This window comes from Erithacus rubecula (assembly GCF_903797595.1).
Source record: "Erithacus rubecula genome assembly, chromosome: 1".
Classification (NCBI taxonomy): domain Eukaryota; kingdom Metazoa; phylum Chordata; class Aves; order Passeriformes; family Muscicapidae; genus Erithacus; species Erithacus rubecula.
The window spans coordinates 93,861,241-93,887,228 of NC_136658.1; the positions used below are offsets into that span (position 1 = coordinate 93,861,241).

General features: G+C 44.0%; 2 protein-coding genes and 2 long non-coding RNA genes across 5 annotated transcripts in view; 2 read left to right on the forward strand and 2 right to left on the reverse strand.

Annotated features, from left to right (window-relative positions):
• The window catches only part of ARHGAP6 (Rho GTPase activating protein 6), a 305,969-nt gene extending 299,177 nt beyond the window's left edge, over window positions 1-6,792 (reverse strand). Inside the window, exon 1 of the mRNA XM_079309630.1 lies at window positions 6,065-6,792. Coding sequence (XP_079165756.1) covers window positions 6,065-6,568 — 504 coding nt within the window. The 5' untranslated portion in view covers window positions 6,569-6,792. The remainder of the gene's footprint in view (window positions 1-6,064) is intronic.
• Window positions 6,793-11,622: 4,830 nt separating this feature from the next.
• LOC306809228 (uncharacterized protein) lies at window positions 11,623-16,382 on the forward strand. Of its 2 annotated transcripts, none has more exons than XR_013776197.1 (3): window positions 11,623-13,077; window positions 15,213-15,260; window positions 15,347-16,382. XR_013776197.1 is itself a non-coding variant. In XM_079320537.1 (3 exons), the coding sequence occupies exons 1-2, from the start codon at window positions 11,648-11,650 to the stop codon at window positions 15,219-15,221; spliced, it is 1,161 nt and encodes a 386-aa protein (XP_079176663.1). In that variant the 5' UTR covers window positions 11,623-11,647; the 3' UTR covers window positions 15,222-15,260; window positions 15,347-16,382. The 2 variants fall into 2 exon arrangements, 1 of the variants encoding a protein (XP_079176663.1); XM_079320537.1 differs by having other exon boundaries at window positions 11,623-12,799.
• On the forward strand, window positions 13,084-14,348 carry LOC306809238. Its single transcript, XR_013776198.1, has 2 exons — window positions 13,084-13,388; window positions 13,426-14,348. It is a non-coding gene; the product is annotated as an uncharacterized lncRNA (long non-coding RNA).
• Window positions 16,383-23,291: 6,909 nt separating the features above from the next.
• On the reverse strand, window positions 23,292-25,540 carry LOC306809432. The gene is made up of 2 exons (XR_013776226.1): window positions 23,829-25,540; window positions 23,292-23,787 (listed from the first exon to the last, which is right to left on the reverse strand). It is a non-coding gene; the product is annotated as an uncharacterized lncRNA (long non-coding RNA).
• Between the last annotated feature and the right edge of the window lie 448 nt (window positions 25,541-25,988).

Consider the following 25,988-nt stretch of genomic DNA (forward strand, 5'->3'; position numbering starts at 1 on the left):
AAATACTTGGCCAATACAAATAGTAGGCAACAGCTATAGTAAAGCAGCTTTTTTTTTTTTTTTTGTCTGTATGAATTTCTGATGATTAAAGCAACAACACACAGTATCTTCCTTTTTAATGTTTGGCAGGGAGGATAAAGGAAGATACACATAACAAGGAGTATTAGAAATGGATAAAAGACAAGCCCAACTGAAAAAGGTCCAAGTGCGTGGAACAGGAACTCAGAATTTAACCCATAAGAAAGAGAAAAGCGAGTTCCCAGCAGCCATGAAATGAGTTTCTGCATTGGACTGGCTGCTCATGTGCATCCTAGTGCAGTGCTCAAAAGTCTTTTTCTGACCTTACACACTCAGAGTCTTCATGGGTACATACTGTAAGTCAGAAGGTCTTTCCTTTGAGAGGATACAGAAGAGACGGAGCAGGAAGATCCAGCAGTTCCTTAACTGGGGATGCTGATGCAAGCTGTTCCCATGGCCAGGACTGTGAGGATGATGACCCAGGGATGACAGCTTGAGGGTGTGAAACCAATGCTGGGTTTTGTGAGCCAGAGACATACTACCTAACCTACTTAGGTCCAAAAACACAAACATGTGCTACCCAACATCTGGTTCCAGTACAACAATGTGGTGAGCATAAGGCACTGGAAGCTCATCAAATCCTTCAAAAACACTCTCAACTCTCCCGGGGATTTAATAATTCTTAGCTGACAACTGGAGTGGAAAAAACATGTAACTTGAAATAGCCAGTCTTTACACATCTAGGAAAAACTAAAACTCAACCAGAAAGCCTCCACATACATTTCCATGGACAGGCACTATTGCTACAGGATAAGAATAGATAAAAAAATAATATAAATTATTTTGAACAAGCGCAGCTTAAAAAATTATACACAATGATTGATACAAAAGTTTTAAAGTGAGGTGAAGAAAGTAAATTCCTAGGATTGAATGGTAACTAAAGGCTTTGCTTTCTTCCTGATACTTTGGTTTGACTAGTAGTCACCAGCCAAAAGGAAGGCACACATTTGAGTACTCCGAGGTCTGAAAGCTCAGTACCTTTCAAAACTGCCCAATGAGTTGCAATGTCAAATGAAGTCTGAACCTTGCCCTGGACCTCCTTACTGCTCCCCTTCCAGTTTCCTCGAGTTGAATGGAATATTTGCCCCTTCTCCCACAATCCAGACACCTGGTGCAGTTAGCAATTAGTGGAACCCAGGATGGACAAAAGTTATGCTTTAAAATGTTAGCTTAATTCCAGTGATGCTAACACTCTCAAATACTGTGCCACATAGCCAGAGAATCAAATATGAGCAGCATTATATCATGTGTAAGGAGATTATGACAGGATTGCCACTATAACTTTGATTTTTAGTACATTTTTTTACATTAAGATTTCAGCTTTACAACTCTGACACTGATGTGCTGAAATTACTACTATGCCATCACGACTGTTCAGCCTGACTTGCTCAGAGCTCCATTATGATATCTACAACTGGATGGAAAAAAATATCCTCCAAACAGGCTTAATACCTGTACAGCCTTAATACTCATACAGCCAGAACACTGCAGAAGAGACTTCTGAAATGTTCTTCACCTGCAAGCTGTCACAACTGCTTTTCTTGTCATGCAATAGAATCTGCAAAACTAAAACCAAGAACTCAAGACAGCAGTTTGGGTTGTTAATATTTTAGAGGTTACTCAAAATTACTTCTCATTCTCATTTCTATTATTTTCACAAGTTCCTTTCCCATTACTTAAGCAATGTACACTTGAAAAATTCTGTCTGTCCTAGCCATCAACCCCCATATTTTCATCCAGTGTCTTCAGACGTAATTTAGTTGAGAATGGGAAGAGTCCATTTGCCAAAATCGGAAATACTGAATATATTTAGTTACTTTTAATTGCATTCCTGTCATGAGAGACCCACAACATTCCTGCCCACCAAATTTTATAATTATAGAACTCTTACAGCATTGAATGGAACAGACTCAGGCTGAGACTAATCTGTATGTCCAGTGGTTTGGAATGTCTTAGGGAAGAAAATAAAGCAGAACAGTTCACTGGTAAATACCAGCACATACAGTTTTTACTTTAGAAAAAAAAAAATCTCCCAAAGTACAGTTCTCATACATCTCATTAAAAAGCCCCCTCAACAGAAAAAATGCAAATTATCCATTTAAACATGCTAGACCCTCAATTTGCTTCCAGAGCAGTTAATCAGAGCTCTGCAAGGGAATATGTTCCAACATGTGTTCTATCCATACAGCAAAATCTCTGGGTTAGGTATCAAGGTGCTTAAGGGTAACAGACACTGTGCTCACACTTGATGTCCTCCTGAACCTCCACTGACACAGATGGTAACATTTAATTAGTAATACACAGGCTATGACAGCAAAATAATCAACACATTTAAGTGTGTAGATTTGGTTTCTCATAACAAATAGATTACTTGGGTACATTCCCATGATTTGCCATACTTTTAATCCACTTGCTGTGGATTTCCATTACCATTTTTAAAACAAAAATAAGCAGAACAATTAACACAACTTGAGACTTCACACAGATCTATTAATCCTGAGCTGTTCTGGACCCAGCAAATTAATTTCAGTCAGCCAGTGTAAACACTTACATCCTTAACTTATACAGGTCTACTCTTATATGCTAGCATAGATGCATGACAGATTTTGGCAGAATCAAGGCATTAAGGTATTTCTAGATATTTCTACCATCTTGTCTATGATATTTAGCTTACTAAAAACTCACTTGAGCATCTGAAACACTTTATGAAAGCATAATAGACTTGATTTTCAAGTGAAAGTGATTCTTTTTTAAGGAAAATAGCATAACAGGACAGCTAAGTTTAGATGGGAATTGAAGATGAAAGCTTTTCCCCTTTATTAAAAATCCCCCTTGGCTTTGTCCTGCTGAAACCACTGGAAACATTGTTGATTTCCAGACCTACGAACAGCCTTTTTTTTTTTTTTTATTTAAGCAGCTTATATACATAAGCAGAAAATAGAAAGGTGAAAGAACGCTTTTCAGAGAAGTAAAGCTCTGCCAAAAATAATCTTTATAGTTGTAAAAATGTTCATGTGAAGAAAACAACATGTCAATAAAGAACTGCCAGGTCACTGCACAGTGAGACACATCTGTCAGATGACGCCTCACATTCAAAAATCTGTGGACCTAAGAATACAGGGCTAACACATTTAGGTGTGACCTGCTGCTGAAACTGGAAATCCCCTGAGCATTCAGGCATTCAATTAAAAATTACTTATGAAAGGGGGGCATTAACTTAGCAGCAACCTTTCTCTCCCTAAGCCAGGAGACAGGCTTGTCATATAAAATGCAGAAGTCAAAGAATTCCAATGAAAAAAGGTAAAATAAGCAATCCATTCTGTTCTCCTGGCCTCATAACAAAGCTAGTATGGACACTGTGGCCTCACATACAAAAATCCCAGATCAGTGGGACATGCCAGCTTTAAAGGCTGCCTGGAGTGCCCCTATCCCTGCAGCCCCAGGGTGCCAGCTGTCCCAGGGCAGGATTCACCCCAGGCTGCAAACCCCACCTTCAACACACTCCTGTGGATGCACTGCACTGACCCAGCTCGGACAGGCACAGCAGGACCTGACCAGAAGTTATAGTTTTGAAGCAGCTCTGAAGAGGAAACTTCCATGGCATTTTTACTTCTCTTTACTCCTTTAAGGTAGCAGGGGAGGAAATAATTCACACCTATATCTCCTAGTGCATAACCCTGTTGCTTCCACAGTGGCTCTAGAGCAGTATTTCCTAAAAAATGGCAATTATACAGAAAATGTTGGAATGAAAGTAAAGCAAACTGCTTTTCCAATTGACATTTATTTCATTCCAAACCACCAGGATGGAGATTTTTAAGTACTACAACCAAAACTTTCAATTTTCATTTTCATTAGGCAGTCATCTGTCCAGCAGTCTTCTATAGCTAAGTAAAATCATTATTGTGATGTATTTTATTTTCCTAAGTTGAATAGAAATGGAACTACAGATTTCCTACTGAGAATACAATAATTTGAATAATGGGACCTTTTAAAGTTATAATATTATAAACAGTTACTTCCTTTTCACCCAATAAAATGTGGGGTTATTTTCATCCCCTCAAGCACACTTCCCTTGCTGCAGCCAGGATGAAGCCACAGAGACAAAAAAAATCCTTCGTTTCCTAAAAAATGAACCTTTTCAAATAAACACTAAATAGGAAAAAAACCAAATAAGTCTTTTATTAATAACGCTATTTTATAATGAGACCAGATTGAATGACCATTAGGATGCATCCCCAAGCTAAGAGGGGGAATAAGACCAAAATTATGTATCTGCAGTTTCTTCTAAAATATAGATTAATATAATTCGTACGTGTCTTTGCTGAACAAGTAAGTTCATATATGTAAAACAACTTGAAAATAGCAACTCTGAAACTAGCGAGTATCAGGTTAAATGCAATTGACAAAAAATGCTAGCAATTCACAAAGAGAACACTGACCCACTGCGGGAGGCCAGCACTGCTCCTGGCATCAGAGCCTCACCACCCTGACTGCTGGGACAAGGTATATCTCCTAAAAAATGGGTTGACTACTTTAAAATGCTAGACACACACCAAAGGGGGAAAGAACCCAGCACCTGGCAATATGCAGTCTGAAGATGGGCTGAGCTGTGTGTTTTGATGACACACAGATCTGAAAAAAATGCCCCACGTGTCCACCACCTTTGCATAGATTTACATATCAGAAACCATCCTGTGAATCTCAGACTCAGTGAGGAAACATATCTGATACATTTTGATAGACCTTATAAAATCATAAGGGGATAAGCAGCAAACTTATCCTCAATTAGTGTGATCACCTATTATCTCAGTGTCCACTAATACTACAAATACCACAAAGTTCTTTGATATCATGAATTTTTACTATCTTTAAATTCAAGCATCAAGATGAAATATTGCTAAGAGTAACTTCTGATTACAAGACTTTGTAACAATCCATTTTTTAAAACAGCTAAAATTCTTCACCACCTCTTTCAACATTAGCCAGCATCAAGCCTGAAGTTGCCACCCACATGTCAATATCCCAATTGGCACACGTTAACAACTTTCATACTCCACGCAAACAGGGAGATATGGAAGCACAGGGTAAGATGCAGTCTGTGCCCATGAAAAACACGTTTTATAATCTTGTGCTATCATGGTGCCTGGTTTGGCTTTGGATCAGATATTACTGTATATGGTAGCCATTTTACAAGGACTTCCACATCCCACATGTTTTATTGATGCATCTAATTATCACCAACTATTTATAATAGGTTCATCTGAAATGGAAGTGGAAATGGAAATGGAAATGCTACTTTCCGATCCCAATTCTCCAGAAGGCACTACTAGGCAGTTAAGCCTGAAACCTCATCACCATGAATTGGATGGAGAATTTCTTAAAACAAAAAATAAAAAAAATCATCTTCTTCTGCTACAAAGGGCTCCGCATAACCAACTCAATGAGCAATCGATACCAGGAAACAATGTCACATTTTTTGAAAATTTCCATCCACATGGTATGGCATCTGCAGCTCAACATCAACGACACACAAGTTAAATGAATAAATATTTGCATTACAAAGTTGAATTTGTCTTGGAATACAATTGCTCCTCAAGTGGTTCTGACACATGTACGTTGTCAAATAAATCACAGCTCACTGGGTGTGCACATTAAAAACAATTTGTCTGTCTTGTTAGTAGCCATCACATACTTCATTTTAAGAGGTGTGAAAGTGGGAGGGGAAGGTTTTACAGGCCTGGGACAACTACACACGGAACCCGTCGAGGGAACCTCAAACCGTGCATCGCGGCAGATGCCAGTGCCCGGCACCAACACCCGCGGCGGCGCCACGGCCCCGCCGCACGGGCGGGCAGGCGCGGGCCCCGCCGAGCCGCGCACCCAGCGCCGGGCGGGCGCTGCCGGAGCCCGGGGCAGCCCCGCAGGGACCGGGACCGGGACGGGGGCGGCGCGGAGGGTGCCCGTCCCCGGGGGCGGGCGTGCCTACCTCGGATTTCCACACGACGTAGGCGGCGGGGCGAGGCTCGGGCGACGAGGGCTGCCCTTTCCTCTGCTGCAGCCAGCGCCGAGGCGAGGAGAAGATGCTGTTGGCGGGGCCGGCCGTGCCGCTCAGCGCCAGGGCCGAGGGGGTGCGCGCCAGGAAGGGCAGCTCGCAGCCGGGGCTCCGCTTCCCGCGGAGGCTCTCCTCGTCAAAAAGAGCGCTGCCCGGCGGCGAGCGCTCCAGCGGGGTGCAGGGGGTGGAGAAGGAGGCGCCGTGGGGCGGCGGGGCGCCCCGAGGAGCGCGGCGCTCCCCCGGGGGGCTGCCGCCGGCCCGCGCCCGCGGCGCCCGCCCCGCGCCCTCGCCGTCCTCCCGGCCGCCGCCGATGATGGCGGGGTCGAGGCTGCGCGTCTGGCGGAGCCTCCGCTTGGAGAGGCTCTTGGCGGCGGCGGGGGCGGCGGCGGCCGGGGAGGAGCAGGAGAAGACGCTGCTCAGCAGGCTCTGCGCCGACATCGCGGCGGGCGCTGCCCCGGGCACGGCGGGGCGGCCGGGGGTCCTGCCGGGGCTCTCGCCGCCTCTGCCTCCGGCCCCCGCCACGGCGGCGCGGAGCGGCTCTCGGGGCGGCCCCCGCGGCCGGGCTCAGCCCCCGGCAGCGCGGCCCGACGGCGGCACCGCGGGACTCATGGCGGCGTCCGGCCCGGGGCTGCTCCGGGGCTGCCGCCGGCGCGGTCACTTTGCTGGGAGGGAGAGGGAGGGAAAAAAAAAAAAAAAAAAAGTTACGAGAGAAAAGGGGAGGGAAAACGGCAGCAGCGGAGCTTTTATCTGGGCTCGCCGCAGGCTGCCAGAGTCACTCCCCCCTCGGCCGCGATGCGCAGGAGAGTGGCGGGCCGCCCCACACACACACACCGTCGGGTCCAGCGGTGGTGGGGCCCGCCTGGCTCCGCACACGGGCAGGGAGAGCAGCGCCCGGTATCCCTGCACCTCGGCGTCGCCCGCTCGCACGTCGGGGGCGCAGGGAGGCTGCCCCGCCGGCTGCGCGGGCACCGGCGCTGCGGGTCCCGAGCGCTCCGCTCTGGCACGGTGCAGCTGCGTTTTGGGGAGGGATCGCGGAGCGCAGAACAGCTGTTTTCCGGAACGATCGTTCCGAGCGCAGCCAAGCCTCGGTCTGATCCTTCTGAGCCCCGCCGCGTCCCGGCTGCTCTCGTGGAAGCCCCGTCCGTCCCGGCTGTGCCGGGCAGAGATGATGTCTCCAGGAAAAACTTCCAGCAATAAACAGGATACTCACATCGTGCAGCACACGGGACAAGGTCTTCAACGGAGCTCGGCTTGTAACTGTGTTCTGGCCCACGTTTCTCTCACCATTCTCTGAAACACCTACTTTGAGGGCGCAGGAGCGTGAGCCCCGCAGGCAGCGTGGTCACCGAGACCTGTCACTCATCTGCTGAGTGCCTCACGGCCACAGAAAAAGAAAGGAGTGGGACCAGGGGAGCTGAGACTCCTCAGGACAAGTAACTGAACATCTTTATCTTCCATTGAGGCTGTCTCTGTTTGCGCTCCAAGCATAGGCAAGGAGGTATTTACCAGAGAAACAGCACAAGCTTGGGAAAAGCAAAATTGTAAAGAAACGAAGAAACAGAATGCACAGAGAGGGATAATATCTTGCAGACCCCATGAAGGCAGCTCCTTCCTCACCTGGAGTGAAGGAAGCAGCCCTTCAGCTGCTGAATCTGACTCCTGCCTCTTCTCCTAGCAGGGAACATTAAGAGTCCCCCGTCCCCTCGCTGAGGGAGTTCATCAGCGATGCTTGTCAGGTTCTTTCTGGATCCCCAATACCCTCATTTACATGGCGTTTAAACTTTATTAAGTAACCTTTAGCTTCATGGGTGGGTTCGGTTCTGTTGCTATTGTGTCAGTGAACGCTAGGGCCACTACATTTTTCGAGCTGGAAAGCAAAACACACAACACCAAATCCTGTTTTTCTTCCTGACCTATACTTCTATTTATGGAGTGCCCAAGGACAACTCCTGTGTAAGTGGCAAACCTTCCCAGTCTCACATGAACTCACAGTTAGACTGCTGATTCCATGAGCCCTAAGCATCCTTCTTTTGACTTGAAAACCCACCAGCTCCACAAACCCTCTAGTCTCCCCAAAACTGTTGCAGGCAGCTCTTAGAAAATTTTCCTAGAAGAAGACTGGTTATTTTGGAAATAACAAAAAACCCAGAAGACTGGGGTATTTTGGGGGAAAAAACTGTGTTGTGGTCTCTGGGGTCCTGGAGGCAATGCAGGTAAATGCTCTATGGCAGCACTTTCTGGTTTCATCAATAGAGTAGACAGTTCTCTCCTCTGTGACTTTGTTTAAGATTCATAAAGAGCAACAGCACACAAGTACATCCACTTTCAAAGGGAGGTGTTCTGGTTTTAGGTAATGTTTCCAAATGAGATTTTTTTTTGTATGTAGAGTAGCTTTCCTCTCTTATTTGAATAAACTGTCCTATTGCCTAATTCAGAGTTCCTCCAGAGCTAAGGTTTCAGCTGTTTCTGTTTAATGCTTCATTTCATTTTGCCTCCTCATTAATGTCTTCAATAAGGTTTCATGCCTGAAACTAAATAGAAGGTCTGAAGCATAAAACAATCTGTATTTTTTTTCTGCCGTTCTGTGCCCATTCTAGCAATTTGGTTGTGACATCTGCAGTACAACTATACATACACATGACTCCAAGAATTTGGTTTTTTTTGTCCTCTACAAGCATATCATGGGAACATAAAGCAACAGGATGACATGAGGAAAAAGGCAGAGAGGGAAATTCAGAGCTGTAAGGAACTCATCACATGAGGAGTAGAGAGGACAATCACATTTGCCTCCAAAATTCACCAGAAATTGTTCCCACCACTCTCTGTAGAGTGCACTGCCCACTTTGAAGGGCTGATACTCTTGGGCACAGCTGGCTGCCAGCAGGCAAACCTCCAAGTTTCCGATTCAGATCCTTCCACACAGCACACACAGCCTGTGAAAGGAGACTGAAACGATCAGATAAGTGCATAGTTAGGAGCCTACGTCAGCTTATGAGTAGCAACTCTGAAAGAAGTGGAGGCAAAGCATTCTTATTTCCACCTGCCTCAGCCAGGTATTACTTATTGCCCAGCTGGTTTTCTTCATTAAAGCCCCCATGAAAAATTACACTTTTCTTGAGACAATGACCTGGAGGATCACAGCTGCAATTCAAAGAGTAAATGCAGCATATGTATGTAAAAATGTTCCATGTAGACAACTTTGCTACTGGTCGTAGCTGCTGTCTGCATCTTTCAGGGAAAACAGCAATAAAGGCACTTACTCATTATTTTTGAAGTTTCTGTTCATTATCACTATGAACTGCATTATTGTGAGACCTGGAAGCACCACCCTAAAATAGGCTTGAGGTCTAGTGGGTATGGTACAAGCACAGAAAAAAAACAGTCCTAATTCCCAAATTTTACTGATAACTTCCAGCCACAAGATACTGGCTGGGCAGCCATATCTGCAGAGGACTAGTGAGAAAATACTAGTTGATATGATGTTGCTAGGCTTTTTTTTTCTGAGGCAAAACACTAGAATAGGCTGCCCAAGGTAGTGGTGGAGTCACTGTCCCTGGAGATATTTAAAAAACCTGTAGAAGGGGCTCTAAATGATATCATGATTCAGCTTATGCCTTCATTGTCTTGACCTTCACCAACAGTCTCCCAGCCCTTTGTGCCTCAAGGTGAAAAAACTTGTAAATAGGGGAAAAGGACCAAGTGTGGATCTTTTCTTGAGGAGTCACAGCCCATGCAGGTCTCAGGAACCAGTGGGGATGAATATGAGAGTGCTCAAAGAGCTGGATGATGTCACTGGAAGACCACTTCTTATGTTTGAAAGGCCATCAAATTTTCGGGAAGTACCTAATGGCTTGGAAAAGCTAAATGTTGCACCTGTCTTCAAAAAGAGCAAAGACTACTCAAGCTGCTACAGGCTGGTGGCTTCACCTCAGGAGAATCACAAAAAAAAAATACTCTTGAAAGCCATTTCTTGGCACATAAAGGAGAAAAATATGACTGGAAAGACCCAGCATGAATTCACCAAGGGTGATTATCAGTACTGGAACAGGTTGTGGAATCTCTATCACAGGTGGTTTTCAAGATCTGACTGAAGAAGGCACTAAGCAATCTTGTTTAATTTTTGCCCTTCTGTGACCATGAGGTTGGACTATAGACCTCTCGAGGTTCCCTATAACTTGAATCACTTTCTGCTTCTAAACAAATACTAATTTAGAATCAAAGTCAAGAAAACATTAACCTTCAGAAAATTTTCAGTGACTTTGTGTAAATGCCTATCACCTGAGTTAATAACAAGTGTGTTACATGGGTAAATTTTAGATGAACTATGGTTTTATTGTTATTTTAACAATTTCTAGTTTTATCAATGCCCCATTACACTGAAAGTGGAAGGACATGCTGTCACCCATTTTGGTTGAATTTTAAATAAATGATTTTTTTATAAAAATGAGAGTGTATTCATCTCACAAATTAGGTAAAGCCTGTTTTGTTCAGACTTCTGAAAAATCCCTGAAAATAAGAGAGATTTGGAAAATAGTAATTTTTTGTTACTCTAATTATTTCTTTAGAGTTTATTAAGCATTAAAAAACCCCCAAAGCCACTCTTTTACCTTACTTTTTTTTTTTTTTTTTTTTTTTTTTTTTTGTACAGACGAATTCCTGACTTAGTCATTCCTGGGATGTGATTTTTTTGGACCCAAAGAGTTTTATCTAAAACGTATCTCAACGAGTCATTGTGTGATTTTTTTTTTTTTACATAACTTTTGTCTTTTTTGAAGCAGAATTAATATATAGACTTTTCAGCACAGCACTCAAGGCTGCTCCTCCAGAAGAGAGAGTGCTACAGAAGTGTTTGTGGAAGTTGTGGAGTGGGTGCCTAAGTGCACAGGAGGAGCCAGCACCCACCTTTGGCTCCCCTGGGGTTCAACCTTCACCCAGCTGGTGACTTACTCAGTGCTTAGCTAGGAAAGCTGAGCCTGTGTGACAGCATCAAAAAAAAAACCAAAACAAAAAAAACAACAACTAAAAAAACTAAAACAAAACAAACAAACAAACAAAAATGTTATTTTATGTAAAGATAACAGACTTATTTATTCTAGAAGTGATATAATGCCATTACTCATCAAAACGTTTTCTATACTGAAGCAATAATAATGACATCGGAGTGCTCACTGCATATCCGTACAGAAGTTATATAGACAGTCTGCAAATATATCATATAGGATATTGCACACATAATTAATATGGTGTACATATTTGTATATGCATACGATACACATATATATAAAGAGCATGGGTACGTATTCAGCGGTACCGGGGGTTATTTTGGGAGAGCGAGAGGCAGCATAGCGCTCCCGCCCCGGCCCCCGGTGCCACAGGACAAACCCTCGGACACACCCGGGAAGGTCCCGGCGCGCCGGGCGGGGGCGGGGCCGGGGCGGCGGGGGCGGGGATTGGAGCTGCGGCCCCGCCCCGCGCGGCCCCGCCCCCGCCGCGCGCGCCGCCGCAGCCGCCGTGCCGATGCCACGTGGGAGGCGGCGGAGCCGCCGCCGCCGCCGGACCGGAGCTGCGGCCCCGCTGACTCTGGGGACGGCGCTCGCCGGGAGGCGCGAGGAGGGGAGGTCGCGGAGCCCCCGGGACCGCGCCGGAATCGCCGAGACCCGATGGGTGCTCGGCGCGGTGGCGCCCGGCTCGCGGCTCGGCCTCCCGGGCCTAGAGGCGCTGGCGGCGGCGGCCGGGCCTAGGGGCGGCTCCCCGCCCTGGGCGGCGCCATCGCTGCTGCAGGTGCCGGCGGCGGCCCATCCGGCCCCGCGGCGGGACGGCAGCGACCTGCCCGCCGGCGCGCCCGCCGCCCTGGCCGTGCTGCGCCTCCAGCCCGGCGCCGAGGGCTCGGCGCGGGCGGCGGCGGCGGCGGCGGCAGCCGGGGCCGCGCCGCGCCTGCGGACCGTCTACGTGAACCCGCGCTGGCTGGAGCGCCAGGCCGCGCTGGGGGCGGCGGCGGCGGCCGCCAGCCCTTGCGCCGAGGCGGCGGCAGCGGCGAGCGGCGCGGCCGGGGCCCCGGCTCCAGGCCCCGCTCCAGCCCCGGCACCGGCCCCGGCCCCGGCCCCGGCTCCGGCACCGGCTCCGGCGGCAGCACCGGCGGCGGCACCGGCGGCGGGGCAGGGCGAGGCCGAGGCGGCGGCCACCCCCTACGTGGGGCTGCGGCGGCCGCTGGGCTACAAGCTGGCCAAGGCCACCAAGGAGCGGATCTGGCGGGGGGAGTTCATTGACCTCTTTTCCTTGCTCCACACAGAGCTGGCCCCCGAGCACGGCCCGCGCCCGGGGGACACGCTGGACCAGTGGGTCTCGGCCTTCCTGGTGTACGCCAGCGTGCTGTGCGAGAAGCACCCGGCGCGCTGCGGAGCCATGTTCAAGTACCTGGACACCATCCGCAAGCTGCACGCCACCTACGGCGGCACCTCCTGGATGAACTACGATGAGGACTTCCGGCGGCGGGCGGCCAAGAACCCCTCACTGCCCTGGGGCGACGTGGACTTGGACCTGTGGATGAAGTGGATGGCGCCCCTCAAGTCGCTTGTCCCCAGGCGCCTGCGTGCTGAGAGCGAGACGCAGGCCTCGCCGGCCCAGCCGCCACCGCCGGGCCAGAGCCCCAAGCAGGAGGAGAAAAGCCAGGTGTGATGGGCCGATGGCCGCGCGTTTCTCTGCTCTGCTGGCTGGGCGCGGTGCTCCCTCGGACGGGAAGAGGAGAAAGGGGCAGTTGGGGTGCCCTTGTCTTGGTCGGCAGCTCTCGTCTGATGGCACTGGCCATTTGCTCGTGCTGACCGCGGTGTCGTGGGTGCCCAGCTGGCCACCGTGAGAGGTGTGCACGTGGATGGATGCTCTGAGCAAATGTTTGAGCATTAATTGCTCCAGCCACCAGAAAATAGGAACCCCACTAATTCCTTCTTCTGGTATATTTTTGCGTTTTCCTGAAGACATTAGAAGAAAGATGTTCTATGATTTTGTTCTTTTCCTCTGAGTTGTCTTTAAAAAATCAACTTGCTGAGCAATACAGTTAACTGTATGTAAGGCAAAGAGTACAGACTCTCCTGTTACTATGGGAGTATGTGGGCAGTTGCAGGCAGTGTGGGATGGCAAAAAATGGATATGAATAAAGATAAACTTCAATAAGAATGGCTACAGTGTGCAAATTCACAGTGACTTGAAGATTAAACCTGTTTTGGGGCTCACTAGTTTTAATCCACGAGTTAGAACCTGTTTTGTGGGAAATTATTAATGTGATTAGGAGGAGTAGGGAGGACTTTGTCTACTTCTTTTGCTTTCATTATAGCATCACTGTATGAGTTTGTATAACCTGTGCTGGATGCAGGCAGGCTTACCCTTTCTCCTGCCTGAGGCATGAAACTGAGCTCCACAGCTACAAGGGTGCCTGTCTATCTTAGGGGTTGTGTTGCTTCTCTTACACTGGTGACTGAAGTCTGCCAAACCCCTAGCACAGAAAATGCTGAATCTTGAGTTTCATGCCAGCTGAATGGTGACAGATTCTGGGTTTTTCTTTGTTTCTAACTATTTGTTTTGCAATTGTAGAAAGAACCTTTTCCTTCCAGAAGAATTTTTGCTAAGTTATCAGATGCTGTGCTTCCCTGGGATTGCCAGTACAGAGGGGCTAAGTTCTTTGACTCGTGTTAGCCTGGTCACTTTTCAGGCATCTGAAAGTGCTTGGTGTATCACACTAAGTCTTGCCTTTGCTACCTATAAAAACTAACTTCTCTAGGCCAACCTGTGACAAAGAAAGGGAGCAAACACCACGCAGTAAGATAGATAAACCCAGGCCTGTTGGCCTTGTGCCTTCTGTGGTTGATGCTCTGTGTTCTGCAGCTTTTTCTGATTTATCTGTTTGCTCTTCTCCAGTCTCATGGTGAACAGCTCAGTTCTTGTTTTCCAACAGATCTTATTGTGAACACCAGATGGGCAATGGTTTATAGCTTTCATGTCATCTGAGACTGGACCTTCAGCTTGTCATGTAACCACTCCTAACTTCTTCCACAGTTGGTCTGTCAGTGCTGAGTTTTGCTCGCTTGTCTGCTGAGGCACTAGGAGTCTCAATCCCCTTTGATTTCATTGAAATTTCCTAGTTGATTTTTATCAATGGCATTGATGTATTTTCCCCCCAGAAAGTGTGTAAAGAAAAAAATAAACATGTTTATTTTAATTTAAAAAATACCAAAAGTTTAAATTTTGTAAAGTGAGTAGTACTTTAGCAACACAATGAAAAAGTAAAACTTGTGTAATTAATTGTTGTGGTTTCAGCCACCTTTCTGTTATTAGAGCAGTTTTTAACTGGCAACATATAGTCTCCTATAACTGTTTAAAAATGTCCTTAAATGAAGTGATGGTTTGAGTAGCTGTTGAATGTAGATGAGGCCTAGGATAAAGCGTGAGTTTATAACTGGCAAGGTCACAGCGAGAAAATATTTTCTTGGAGGTGACCTGTGTGTTTCCCCATATCTCCCCAGCTCCTTGCAAGTTCTGTTTATGTTGTGTAAAACTACTTCAGCAAAATAACATGTGACATCACACTTGGGCAAAAGAACTGGAGAATTAAAATGGCAGAGAATAGTCTTTTATGGACTTAAGACTTTAGGTAGAATTTAAGATTTTCACATTCATGCTGTCAAGAGGAGGTATTTTACTTTCTTCCCAGATTGTTGGTTTCAACTGATCTTGTTTTTGTAGTTTTGAGGGATAGTGTTAGGCAGCCTGACTGGATTTCATTTCCATTTTTAGACCAAGACTCCTTGAATTTTCATGATTTAGTTTAATGCCTTATATCTCCAATTCTGCATTTCCATAGATTGTTAGATAGTAAAAATGAAGTCAAAGTATACAAAGTGTTGTGTCTGAAGATAGCTGTCCTTTCTAAGGCACTGGTGAAGAGCTGTAACTTTACATGGAAAGAACAAAATCAGAAATCCTAGTTTTAGTTTGAGTGTGATAATTGGTGCATATGTAGGATAGCTGAGATTTATTCTGGCAAATTTATGTCTGTATGTATAACTTCAGACAATTCTCTGTTTTTCCCTAGACTCCATGAAAACAGAAGACCAGTTGGGATGGGAGTCAGACTAAGTGGGTGAGTTTATTTATAAAACTGAATAACTTTGGATCTTAAATATTTGCAGATTTGTTAAATACAGAATTTCTTATTGGTGCCAACAGCCTGACTCCGTTGGTGTTTAAGTGGAGCTCTGGTATTCTAGTGCATTCTTTTACCTCTGCTTCTGTTGCGTTGCAAGCTGTGCTAGAGAAGACGTAGGAAATTCATTTTACCCAATCAGCAATTGTAACAATGGACTACAAACCTGCAGAGCAAGCCAGTTTGCTGGAAAACAGGAATTCCTGCAGCGCAGCACTTGTCACAGACTATCCAAAGAGGGCAAAGATTCAGGAAGGTGAATAAATTGAACACTGGTTGAATGAGGTCAGGAACACTCTCCCGGAGGAGAATCCTGCCCTAAAATACTACTTTGAACATAAAAGCCAATTTAATGTGCAGATTAAACCTTCTCATTTGACCAAACTTGTGTGCAATCCTGGATCTTTGCAGATCACAACCGGACACTTCAAAACCCTGTGTATTATATTTGTTAAAAAAAATAAATCATAACTTGTCTTGTTACAGCTGTTACTTTTGCCATTTCATTGAGAGTAACTGCAACATAAATGTGTATTTGACTCAAAAGGTATCATACACTCGGGATAATAACTCAGGTTGTCAACAGAATTATTCTGTGAGGCTCAGTATCCTCTCCATTGTTCTTCATTAACTGTTGCTGTCATTGCCAATAGCCCAATTGTGCATTATAAAACTCTTCATCAATTATAGTGATTGACCTAACTTATAATTCTGTTTTTATCCTAGTAGAATATTTAAATTTTTGACCATCAGACTAGACCTTTGTAGTCTGGTGTTCATGAAAATCTTTTTCACTGATTCACAGTTTTCATTCTGCATCTCAGTATCTTGTTTTCTTCTTCTTTTTCCTTGCATACTAAGGGGTATGGTCAAGGTAATACTGTGATCCAGTAATGCACATTATGGCAAGGGTTTGCCTTTAGTTGTTTCAGGAAAAAGCTGCCATTATCTTCTCTCCCTTTCCCAATATTTCCAATAATATGCATAACATAAAGTGTTTGTAAATGATATCAAACTGTTTGTGACTTCACCTAAATAAATTTTTATATTTAAATGCTATTCTTAATCTTACCGGGTTTTTTCCTCCCTTGTTCTTATATTGCCACTTTGCTTTTGTATTCACTTTTTTCCATCGCCTGACTTTTTACACAATTTCTGGTTTTCAGTTATTAAAGCACAACTGAATTTTTACTAACAAGTGAAAACAAATCAGTCTTTGGAATTTCTTTCAATATTTTGCTTAAAGACTTCATAATGTAGCTGTAGTTGTTGTGGCTTGTTCATCTGCCAGTTTTTGAGACAGTGATAGCACATATCAGGACTTGAAAATAAAATAACTTCTGTACTAAAATACCATTATCTTAATAGGCTCCAAACTGAAACTGAGCTAGTGAATGCTGAGATTCCTGCATTTGATACAGTAGAATACAGAGCACTTTTTCACATTACAAAAATACTTTTTGTTTTCAAGAAGGGAGTTAAGCTCAATCATCAGATCACTCGTGCTATTTTTCCCTTGCCCTCCTGTTTTAAGAAATCAGAACTTGGTTGCCCACTGGTCTGTGCTGTGTTAATTACTGTCATTGCTACATGAAGCACATGTCCCCCTGCATCACTGCTGGCATCTCTGCCTGAGCAAGTGCTGTAATAATGGCAGGATTGGGGAGAGGTCTGGGAAGAGGTGGAAGTGGAGTGAGGAAGGGTGAACAAAAACTGGTTTCATCTGTCTCCCTTATGAATTGTACAAGTGCAGGTCTTAACCTACAGACTCAGACCAGCAAAGCAGCAACAGTTCTGGTTTTTTTGTCCTTGTTGGGAGCAGCATAGCCAGCTGGAGTCTGAAACACTTCCTAATGTTCTTTGCTGAGTCCTTCTGCCAAGAATGTTTTGGGTTTGTTTGTTACTCTCTCCAGCTTTCATACAGTCTGGTGCCCTTCCTGGCACTGTGTCACCCCCCAGTCTCCTGGTTGCTGCTGGTTCTGGGTTGGACCACCCCATCTTCCATATCTGCTGTAGAGAATTGCCAGTGCTCTTACCTTGATGTCCAGTGCCAGTGGCTGCTTGAAAGTTGCTGCCTTCTTTCATAATGAAATTGTGTTCCATGTTACTGGCAGCGATGTTTTTGCAGTATGTGGAACCTCCTCCCTTCTTGGTTGGTTTTCTTCCTCACTCTGAGCCACCCTGTAATTTCACTGTGGTACTTGTGCATCCTTACTTTAGGATTTATTGTTGCATGTGTGCTTTGCCTCTCATTGCTGTGCTGTAAAATTCTGCAGGACATTTCCTTCTACACTAGTTTCTCATTAAAATGCTGGACTTGAAGGGGTTTCTTCAAATGTCAACAGTTAAGTTACTGCACGGGTTTGCCTCAATCCTTGATGGGGGAATAACCCTTTAAGTGCTGTGTGAGGACAGAGTGCACACTGGGAGTAACTGATCTGCATTGAAACCCAGTGATACACAGGAGTTATTTTTCTATAAATACTATTTATGTATATTTCAGAATGTCTTTGGTGTAGCTGCAATTATTTTTGCTTTGCTTAAAAAATTTTGAGCATTTGTATAAAGGTGCCACAGAGGTTTTCACAAAGACTGATGGAATTTCCAGTTAGGAATATTTGTGAAGTGTGTGGGAATTAATTTGTTTAGAGCATCAGCAGCTATGGAAAAACAGTTTTCTCTCAGTTAACTAGAATTAAGGACCATACTTTTGAGGGGCAATTTCAAATATGTTTATTTTTAGGAATTTCTAGCAGGATAGCTTTTTTTGTCCCACAGGTGTGCTTTCTCGTGTGCTAGATTTTCATGCATTGTTATTGCAAAGAACAAATCAAAACTGGTGCAGTGTGATTCTGACAACACAAAGCAAGTTGCAACATAGGAATAAGACTAAAATGTGTAATTCTTTTAAGTAAGCTGACATGCTTGGGAAGTTCAGAGTTGAGCTGTAGCAGACGTATAGTCAAATAACTTCTTACTTCAAATAATCAAATATTCAAATAATTTCTAACTCCCACCTGTGTGCAGCAGTTCAGTTTGAGGTATTTGAAGCAAGAGAAGGCTGTTATTACTCTTCTGGCCTTATTAGTACAATGATGTGTTTTTAAAGATAAGGTGACAGCAGAATGTTTTGCATGTGAGGCAGCCTGTTGTATCTGCAGAGCAAAATTATTTCCGACCTCTGATGAGATCTTCTCAGTTACTCAATGTGACTTCCAGTTAAAGCTGCAGACACTGTTTTCTCATCTTCTTCTGTCTTGAATCATCTTACCAAGTTGGTTATCCTCTTTACAGAAATCTGGTGAGCACAGCAGACATCTTCTGAGGGCAGCATCTAATCAGCCTGTCTGTATGTTTGGAGCCTTTAGCTCGGTGTGGGTAGTTCTGCCAAGTTGTGTGGTCTAGCATGAAGGAAGTCAGAGTGTGTCTTTAAGTGTGGCTGTGTAAAAAGCACACAGGAGGCTCCCCAGCTGCCTGCAAGGCTTGTGTGGTTTGAGAATCCAGTGGCATTGGCAGTATTTTATTTTGTGTCCACTCCTCTGGTAAAAATTAAACCCAAAAGCTCCGGAGACTGTTGTAACCATTGAGGGAAGGGATGTGACTCAGTTCTAACAGCCTTGGTGTTGGTGGAAATATTGCCTGGTGAAGTTACCAGACTTCTTTTCAGGTCATAGGTTTAACAGGACAGCAACAATTCATAGTGTCTGTGGGAGTGCTTTTGATAACTCTTCCTGCTAGTAGATTATATCTCTGAAAATTGGCTGGGGATATAAAGATCTTATTTTCCCCTCTTGTTTTCATACCCAGGTTCAGTTTTTGAAGTTTATGCATGCCTCATGAAGTTTAGCATGCCTCAGCCCAACCCAGTAAAGGATATTTTGATCCATAAAATCTTCTGGGTCCAGCTTTTTTTTTTTTTCCTTCACCTGGGAATTCTCATCAAAACCATTTGGCATTGGTGCAGTTTAGCAGTTTACTGAGCAATCAGCTAAGAAGCATGAGAGATTTAAATAGCAGGAACATGTTTACAATATCTTACTATTTGTAAACTTGAAATAGTTCAATAAGTACTTTTACCTTTTTTGGTGGTTGTAGCTCTTTCTTTACTTTAAAGAATACTTTATTTTCTGCAATGTCTCGGTACACTGTTGCTGTGTCACTATTTCCAAGGCAGCAGGGGAATGTTTACATAAAAACACCAAAGTGTTTTCTTTAAATTTTTTAACTGCAAACATTTGTGCCCGTAAAATCCTTTCCATAAAACTTAGGTAGCTTTTTTTTCTTTTTATTCTGTTCAAAGCTAAACCCAGATCACATTCAGTTTCCAGACTTTTTAAATTTTCTTAACTGTGCAGTATGAACCTTTTATCTGGACCTACATCAGCATGTTGTAGAAGATTCCACTTGCCACTTCAAATTGCAGTTCTAGTGATCTGAAGTCAGAAGTGGTTGTTCAAAAACAGCTACATTGCTTATACTGGCTGAAGATATAAGCACCATCTGCATTGGTGATGCTCAGTGTCCATAAATGCCCTCTGTTACCCCCAAATGTGAGGTTACATGAAAGTAGTGGGCAGCAAAGTGTGGTGATACTTGTTGGTGGGGCTGCTTAGTTGATAACCTGTAAGGCAGTATGGTGGCAGAGGACCTGGCCTGTGCATCCAGGAGTAGATGTTTGTGGTATAAACAGGGACAAGGCATGTCCTTGGAATGTGTAACATGAGCTAAAGAGTTCAAACGTCCTCTGCCTAAACTTCCCACCTTCCACTTGGGCATTCTTGCATATGTGTTCCATATCTGCCTAGTCTCAGCTCCTGGGTTTTTTTTCACTTTGTAACAGTGAAATGCCATTGATGGTGTTTGGAACAAAGAAAAAGCACCAGGGCAGGCAGATGGTTCTCTACTGTATACATCTCCCTGGAATAGTCTATGCAGTGCTAATAGAAGATTTTACTTCCCCAGCTTTTACCTGTGGAATGACAATTATAAAAGTTCTTAACAGAGATGTTGGGATTACAAATGTTAGCAACTCTGCACTGGAAAGTCAGTTTGAGGTGGGGAAATCTCTGAGGGTGCCTATGCTCAGGGCATGCAGGTGTGTGTCCTGCTGCACTTGGTGTGCCTGAGTGGACTTGAAGCAATGGGCTCCTTGAAGTGGTATTGGATTGGGATAAGCACTTAGTTTTCCTTTCCTGTGTTATTTTCTTTGTCCTTTCTCCCTTACCAGCAGTCTCCCAAGCGAGATATGTGACCTTGTTATTGAGTATTGGTGGATAACGGGGAAATCTCACTACCATTACATGGGGTTGCTGGGAGAAATGAGTGAGTTTTTCCAAGAGCAGCACAAAAAATTAGGTGGTATTCAAGAGCAAAAATAGTGACTTTGAGGATACCTGGTCTGTTGCTTACTTTCCTGTTGAGAAAAAGAAGATGCAGCTTTGTGGCTTAGTGTGGTATTGGCCAGTGGAAAAGTTTTGGGCAGAGTATCTCAATGAGGTTTTGTTGCAGAAAGTAAATTACGACCCACCAAGCTTGAGGGCATTTCATGGAACGGATTACAGAACTATGGAGTCCAAGGAAGGACCTTAAAAGATCATTCTTCTTGTGCCTTAGCATGCTTTAAAAAAAAAAGAAACCCCAAATCAACAGAAAACCACATAGCCACAAAGTACTGTCATTGTATGACTGGAATATAGTTGCAAATGCTTTCTGAGAGGACAGTGGGTGATACCTGATTTGCATAATTTCCTACCATGCATTTGCTGTTTTAAACATTTTTGTTACCTGCAAATTAAATGAAATAAAATTGAATCTTTCAGTATTATTAGAGAATGATACAATTCTCCCGTGTGTTAAGACAATGTTTTTTACATTTGTTAGCAACCATTGAAAAAAGTTTTATTTGTTTGGGTTTTTTTTGTCAGTGCTCATTGAAAACAAACCCTTGTTACAAGACCGTTGCACTGCTGAGAACAGCACAAGTTGTTCACAGGCCTGTGTTGCATGAAGATATAAATAATCTCAGTTGTTCCACATCACATGGGGAGGAATGGATAAGGACATCCTTTACCTGCCTCTTGTATGAGGAATCTGGTAATATGGAGAGGCTGAGAACTGACCTTGGTGCACCTGCTTCCCCACGGGTTCACAGCATCAGAACTGCTGGGCTTGGATACACAGTACCTTTTTGCTTCTCTTGATCTCTCCAGCCCAGGGTCTCTCAATGAGCAGTTTCTGCAGAGCATGGAAACAAAGAAACTTCCTTTTTATGTTTCTTTTTTTCCCCCCTGTTGTTCTGCGGCTTCAGTCTTGACACCTTGTTCTCTGAAGCTCCTGCAAGAAATGCTGAACTGAGAAACAGGTGAAGACGGCTGAGATATTTGCTGTTGAGTGTAAAAGAAGTGCAATGCTACTCAGCTTTCCTAAGACTGTGAATTGTTTGTTATAGCCTGGTTAATATCTCCCAGTGGTAGAGGACCAGAAAAGGTAAACCTACTTATTGCTGTGGCTTGCGTTGCCCAGGAGAGTATCACAGCATGCCCTGTATATTGAATGGCATGTGCATGGAAAGATTTGGCTGTGGTAGGAGGTAAAAATTACTTGACAGATGTATCCTGGTAAGATTGCTTACTCTGTGGCTTAACCTGGCAAGCCACAGGAAAGTGAAACATGTTTTAATTCCCTTTCAGAATGCAGAAGTGACTTTCTTGAGATGGTGTTGTTGCCTTGAGCATGTATGCCTTTTTGATGTAGAGTGTTTTAAAACTTGTGATGCAAGTGATGAGCCCTGTCAAGCAAGAACTGAAAGCTTTGAAATGTTAGCTGTGGCTGCTTCATCTGTGAGTGTGCTCTGCTGAAGATTACTGGCAACTAAATTAACTTCTGTATTCATATTTTAATGCCTTTAAAGTTGCACCACAGATTTACAGTGTCATTACTGGTTAATTATTTTATGCATAGCAATCAAAAGGCCTAATCTTCTGTATTGTCATCTTCCCTCCTCCCCCCGCCCCTCTTTCCTTGTTGCCCCCATTCCAATGTGTGGGAGAGATGCCACTGTGAAAAGGAGAGCAATTTCAGGCATCGTGGTGAAGGCTGGACTGACTTAGGGAGCTTCAGAGAGCACTATTTACCTCTCCAGTGCTGCCCCCCCTGAAAACAGGCAGGACTAGAGGCAAAGAGTCAGCAGCACCCAGGTGGGTCAGTGAGGAGGAGTGAGCCCTTTGAGATAAGTAAGGATGGGAAAGCTGTCAATATTTGATAACCTTCACCTATGGTGCCCATTCTAAGTATTTAGTGAAATATTAAATGCACCCACACACTAGTATTTACCCAGAGCCCCAGAAAAGGGGTGAAGTTTGGGCTGGCTTTAGGTTCCCTGATTTCCCTCCTTGTCTCTTTGCCGTGCCTGCTGCGGAGGCTTTGGCAGGAGGAAGGGATCAGTTCATCACCCCTGTTCCTTGTGACACCTGGACTTGTGGAGTTCCAAGTGGTGCTGGAACAGTTGGTGCTGCTGGGAGAGGTGGGTGAACTGTGGCTGAGGGCTGGTGGGAACAGTACAGAAAATCACATTGTGCTGTGCCAGGGCTGCACAACGGCTCCCTGAGCTCATCATGCTCTAGGAGCTCATGATGGAAGCAGAAATTTAGTTGATGTCTAGAAAAGATGAGTTTGGCACATTTGTATGAAAGTATTGGAAGTTGTAATTACAGAGCCACAGGAAGCTGGAGAAAACATAGTCAACAGTAAACTAAGGGAAATACTCTATTTGGAGGCTTCTTTCAAAGCAGTAAGGAAATATGAGAGTCTGTTAGACTTTGTTATGTGTCATGTTAAGGACAGTCAATACTGAGTCATAAATTATAGAGATACCTTGTATAGATCAAAATGTTGAGGGTGGCATATAAGTATTTGTTGACTGTGTTGTTTCTTATTGCAGTTTCTACTCCAGTCTTTATCCTGGAATTACTCTTTCTTTTTGTTTTTTTTTTGACTAGAAGTTCCCAGGGGCAGTCAGTGAGTAGAAACTCTAGAGCTCTCCTAGATACACTCATAGTTTACCTTCCATGTGTGCTCTTTTGCTTTTGTATATGCTGGATTTTGCCTCCTGTTGTTCTGTGTAGTTTGTCAGGCCCTTGGCAATTTCTCAGTGTTTCTTTTAAAGATGATGGTTCAGCACACAAATTTTCAAATATCTCAGTGTTCCTTCTAATTTCTTCTGAATGAAGGTTCTTCCAACATCTCTAAATACCTTTGTTAGGTAGTGGGTAAGAGAAGCTCAAGTTCTGTGTGTCTTTAAGTTTATTTTGTTCCAGTCATGTCTCTTGTGCTCTGACACACTGTGCTGTTCTTCACAGTGCAAGCTTTTACTTCTCATGTTTCTAAAACAAAGCTTAGTCACCTGACCTAGGATACAGCATTATGTAAAAAAAATACCATTCAACCAATTTGGTTCAAAATGAAACTGCTCCTACTGCAACTATATACAAATTATTCCACTTTAACTGCTCCTACTGCAACTATATAAAAATTACTCCATTTTTTCTCATCTATGTTCAGCACACTCATGTACATGTATTTATTTCCAGTTTTCCAATTGAGTGTTTTCATTATTGAAGATATTATTTTAACAGGTTTTGCCATCAGAAAACTTGCTTGTTTCTTCCAGAAGACAGTAATTCCTTCAAAACAGAAAAGATCCTGAAAACTCATCTCAATTATTCTAAGATGTTTTGTTCCTTTTTATTCCTTGAAAGAAAAATTGATTAATCTAGGAATTTGCACAGAAATTTGTCACTTTACTGCAAAGCCCTAGAAGTACATTTTCATGCACTTTTTACTGCACAAAGGTGTGTGTGCTAACAAAACATGAGTCTTGGCTTTTACATTAATGAAGATGGCCTGCAATACAAGTGGGATGTTTAAAAACATTTTTACATCAGAAATTTTAAATAATTTCTCTCTTTACTGAGAGGATAACCAAATTATGTGAACCAATTTCTGAGACTATATTTGTAGCACTATCTTTAGTTTCTATTTTGGTGGTCTGGCTTAGAGCCAGACTTTTTTTTGTTAACTCGGAGTTTTTCTGGCACAATGCAAAAATGGCTTTCTTTTATTATTCCAAACATTTTGCAAAATCTCCTTCCAGAGTGGACTTTTCTAAGTTAACCAACACTTGTGCAGTTATTTTCTATGTCATAGAAAGCCACAGCTGAAAGGAGCAATTAAAAACTTGATTGCTGTTTTAAACTTGGAATTTAATCTGTATTTAACACAAGTGAGCTCTCATTTCAAGATTGTTTGATGCAGCCATTTCCCCAGTCAATGTTAATCATACTTTTGGGTATGTACAGACTGTAGGATCTGGTACTTAGGGATTTAGAAATCATGAGCTCTCATACAAGTGATTCCAGATGGGTGGATTTTTCCTTTGGAGACTCCTGTGCCTTCCCAAGACATAACTTGTACCAGCCAGTCCACACTTGCAGCACGAAGCCTCTCGAGAGTCATTTGGTGTAGCTGGGCTGTGTTTACTGTGCTCAGTAAAGCTGCACTGAATTTCTCTCATCCAGACTTGCAAGCAGATTAATACTAGGCCTTACCAATATCAATATACAAAGAAATACATGAAAAATCCCTGGAGGTGACTCCCTGCATAGTCCCTCACTTTCACTGTCACTCCAGGAGCAGGGAGGTGCTCTGTGCAGAGACAGCTGAGCTGATCCTGGCATCAGGTGCCACAGAGCTGTGGCAGCATCCTGGGGCTGTGGGTCCTGGCAAGTCCCAGTCCCTGCTCACCATAAACAGTGGCCCCAGCAAGACAGGAACACAAAAGAGGTGAACTGCTCCTCATCTGTGGCTTTTGGGCAAGGCAGATGGCCACCTCTCTAGTGTGAGGTACAGAGCTAGGATGTACTCACAAAGCTGTTTAAGCAGAGGAGAGCACTGGACCCAAGTCACACCAGTCCCAGCCTTGGCAATAACCAAACCTGCATGTGACAGAGCTGTGAGCTACTGTACAGGATGCCTAAGCATTGTGCCTGCCTACCTTTACTCTCCTTCCCCCCAAAATGTAAAGCCAGGTTTATATAAGTGTAAAACACTCATATATGCAAATACCAAGTGGATTTCATTCTCAAGTTTTAAATAAATGTCAATGGTCTAATAATAAATAAATAAATAAATTACTATATGTGTCTGTTTTATTCAAAGCCTCATTTGCAATTCAGAAATGTTTATTGAAGCCATCAGACTTTTCCCAAAGTCAGCTGCCTCAGGTGATGCACTACTCATGGGTGTGTTACATCTATTAACTGCAACAGCAGGGCCTGTCTGTAATTTGGGGTGGTGAGGGAGGTCAGCCCCTATCTCACAAGTGCATCACAAATTGGTCACATAAAATCAAGGCATCTCCAGCTGGACCAACTTGGGCAAGCAGCACGAGAACAGAAAACCTAATCACACACAGTTGTAAGACAGTTTCTTTTAGTTGCTCTCTTGGTGTTCATCATTCCTATATCCCAGGAAAACTTTCCACCATAAAAAAAAAATTGTCTTGTTTTAAAACAGGATGAAACTTCACATCCTCAGGGTTGGTATCCACAAAGTTTCAATGTAAACTTTTATTTCCTGGACAATAAGAGTTTTCATTACCCTCCTGAG